The following is a 2,609-nucleotide window of genomic DNA, read 5'->3' on the forward strand; positions in this document are numbered from 1 at the left end:
CGGTGGTCGCCCTCGCCTCATCTCCTAGCTACACTTGACAGCAGACCAATCATACGATCCACAAGTATCATCATGAAGACATGAACAATCACATCCAGAAAAAACTCAGCACGGGAATCATCACCAGAAGGATATCGTTCAGCAAACATAACATCCAATGACAGAACTTGATCAGCAAGATCTGAGAAATGTTGTAAAAATATACCAAAAACAAAAACAAGATATCAAAACTGGAGATAAAGTACACGTCCATTGCAAAATTCCAACTAGCTGAAGGTGAAGTGGGGACTTGTTGATGTGATGCAGGATTCAGCTTCAGGTAAACCACATCAACCAACCCAGCCAAGTTCAGAATCACATCAAACAGAGCCGAAAGGCCAAATAAATTCACCAAACGCCTGCAGAACATTGCAGAATCAGGGAGCAATTTATAATCAAACAGTGACACTGGGGGACAGAATTAGCATGATAACTGAACTTTTCCATTGCAATTTCAGTCAAGCATCACGATACATCATATCAACACCAACAAACAGAAGCACCAGACACACACCCGGATCACAGGACAAGAACAGCTACTACCCGGTACTGCCGGCGAACCAAGACCTAGGCCCTCTCCCCACGGATGCGGCGGGCGAGCTGGATGTCCTTGGGCATGATGGTGACGCGCTTGGCGTGGATGGCGCACAGGTTGGTGTCCTCGAAGAGCCCGACGAGGTACGCCTCGGCGGCCTCCTGCAGGGCGGAGACGGCGGAGGACTGGAAGCGGAGGTCGGTCTTGAAGTCCTGGGCGATCTCCCGGACGAGGCGCTGGAAGGGGAGCTTGCGAATGAGCAGCTCCGTGCTCTTCTGGTACTTGCGGATTTCGCGGAGGGCGACGGTGCCGGGGCGGAAGCGGTGGGGCTTCTTCACGCCGCCGGTGGCCGGGGCCGACTTGCGAGCAGCCTTGGTGGCCAGCTGCTTCCTCGGCGCCTTGCCGCCGGTGGACTTGCGGGCCGTCTGCTTCGTGCGGGCCATTGGGATGGAGGGGCTGGGGATCTGGCTGCTGCTGCGCTGTGGCGTTTGGAGATTGGGATTTCAGTTGGCTGTGGTGGGTTGGGAGAATGGAGGCGGATTTTAAAGGGGATCGAGGATGGGTTTGGTGCTTCGCGCCGTCGCGCGCGATAATTTGGAGCTCCGGATTTCGGCCAGGCGGGCTGGGCGGGGGAGGGTGGAATCTGCGCCGTTGGATCGAGGCCAAATGGAGGGTGGCGATTCGGGTTTGTGGCGTCACGCGGATCGCGATCCGTGCGCTCCATGAGCGATGCCGTGGACTGGTGGATGAGTTCCGTTTTGGCACACCGGTGAACGAGCTTCCCTTTTCTTTTCTGGCATTTCGAGGCTAGTAGATCAAAATGCATATTTGCCCGTATTTTTTGGTGGTTTTTTTAAAAAACGTCAGCACTTTATTATTAATTAAGAAACCTTGATCCTCGTCCAAGAGACACTTGACATAGCAGTAGACGGTATCGGGTACACAGATTGAAGCAAGTCCGATGGCGTCGACGGTATCCAGTGATCACCCACTACTATGGAAAAGCCTAGTAGTAGCGCGGGTTATATGCTTATCAGTACCGCGACCTGATCAGCGGTACTGCTAACTAGGGATAGCAGCAGCATTTGTCTGAAACACGCGCTGCTGATAATAGCTGCAGTGCCCTGATGAAAAGAGCGCTACTGCTAAGAGCTCGCTGCTGCTAATGCCATACCCCGCGCTACTGTTATTAGTTCTTTTTAAATCTGCTCAACATTTTGTGATGCTGAATTTTGTTTTGGGCTTTATACAATAATCTCTAGCATATCATACACATACAAATATAATCATAGCATGTACATAGTTATACAAGGTGGTCATCATCATAATCATCATCCAACACGAAGTGGTCTCTCGTTATCATTTTGAAAATAGCGATAAAAGTCTCGAAAACTTGCAACTACATCGTCATCCATCTAAACAATGATATACGCGAGAAAAGCTATCACTATGAGTGAGAGCGGAACTATGCAGTACATGAGGCGGCGGTTACGAATCCTCTCTCGCGCTAGCATGAACCTCAAGTAACTAGCTTCTGCTTCTTGTCTGCTTTTGAAGCCTTTATGGCTGGCGCCCGAGACCCCATTCACTTGCGCCTGACACTCAGGCCACTCGTTGTACACCCCCGAAACCTTACCTTTGTACACGACATAGCACTGCCACCTCGCCATCAAGAAGCTAGGTACATGTTAGAGATGCATCTTCATCAAGAGAATGTACAATCATATGCAACAAAATATACTAGAGCAACACGAAAAAGAAAGGGTTAGCAACTGGATGCAACATACAGTACGCAAACTTATTAACTAGAGGTACGCAGGTCATCGTACCCAAACTAACAAAGTAGCATTACGCAAGTTCGGCAGGGACCGTGGACATCACAAAGTTTCATCGCTACAGAAAGTATACAAGTTCAACCGACACATATCATCATCATCGGCATCGTAAATCACTAGAAGTTCCATCCTTCCATATCATCGAGGATGGACCCTAGCCTCTTGAACGGCATGAGGTCATGACGTTGCATGCCTATGCG

The 2,609-nt window shown here is 49.8% G+C and overlaps 1 protein-coding gene across 1 annotated transcript; it reads right to left on the minus strand.

Annotated features, from left to right (window-relative positions):
• Positions 1 to 460: 460 nt before the first annotated feature.
• Positions 461 to 1,105, minus strand: LOC119335278 (histone H3.2). Its single transcript, XM_037607419.1, has one exon. The coding sequence runs from the start codon at positions 1,015 to 1,017 to the stop codon at positions 607 to 609; it is 411 nt and encodes a 136-aa protein (XP_037463316.1). The 5' UTR covers positions 1,018 to 1,105; the 3' UTR covers positions 461 to 606.
• Positions 1,106 to 2,609: the final 1,504 nt, after the last annotated feature.

This window comes from Triticum dicoccoides, chromosome 7B, assembly GCF_002162155.2.
Source record: "Triticum dicoccoides isolate Atlit2015 ecotype Zavitan chromosome 7B, WEW_v2.0, whole genome shotgun sequence".
Taxonomy (NCBI): Eukaryota; Viridiplantae; Streptophyta; class Magnoliopsida; order Poales; family Poaceae; genus Triticum; species Triticum dicoccoides.

What these genes read in the sequence shown, in the direction of transcription:
- LOC119335278 (XM_037607419.1), bottom strand. Translation starts at nt 1,017, where the DNA reads ATGGCCCGCACGAAGCAGACGGCCCGCAAGTCCACCGGCGGCAAGGCG.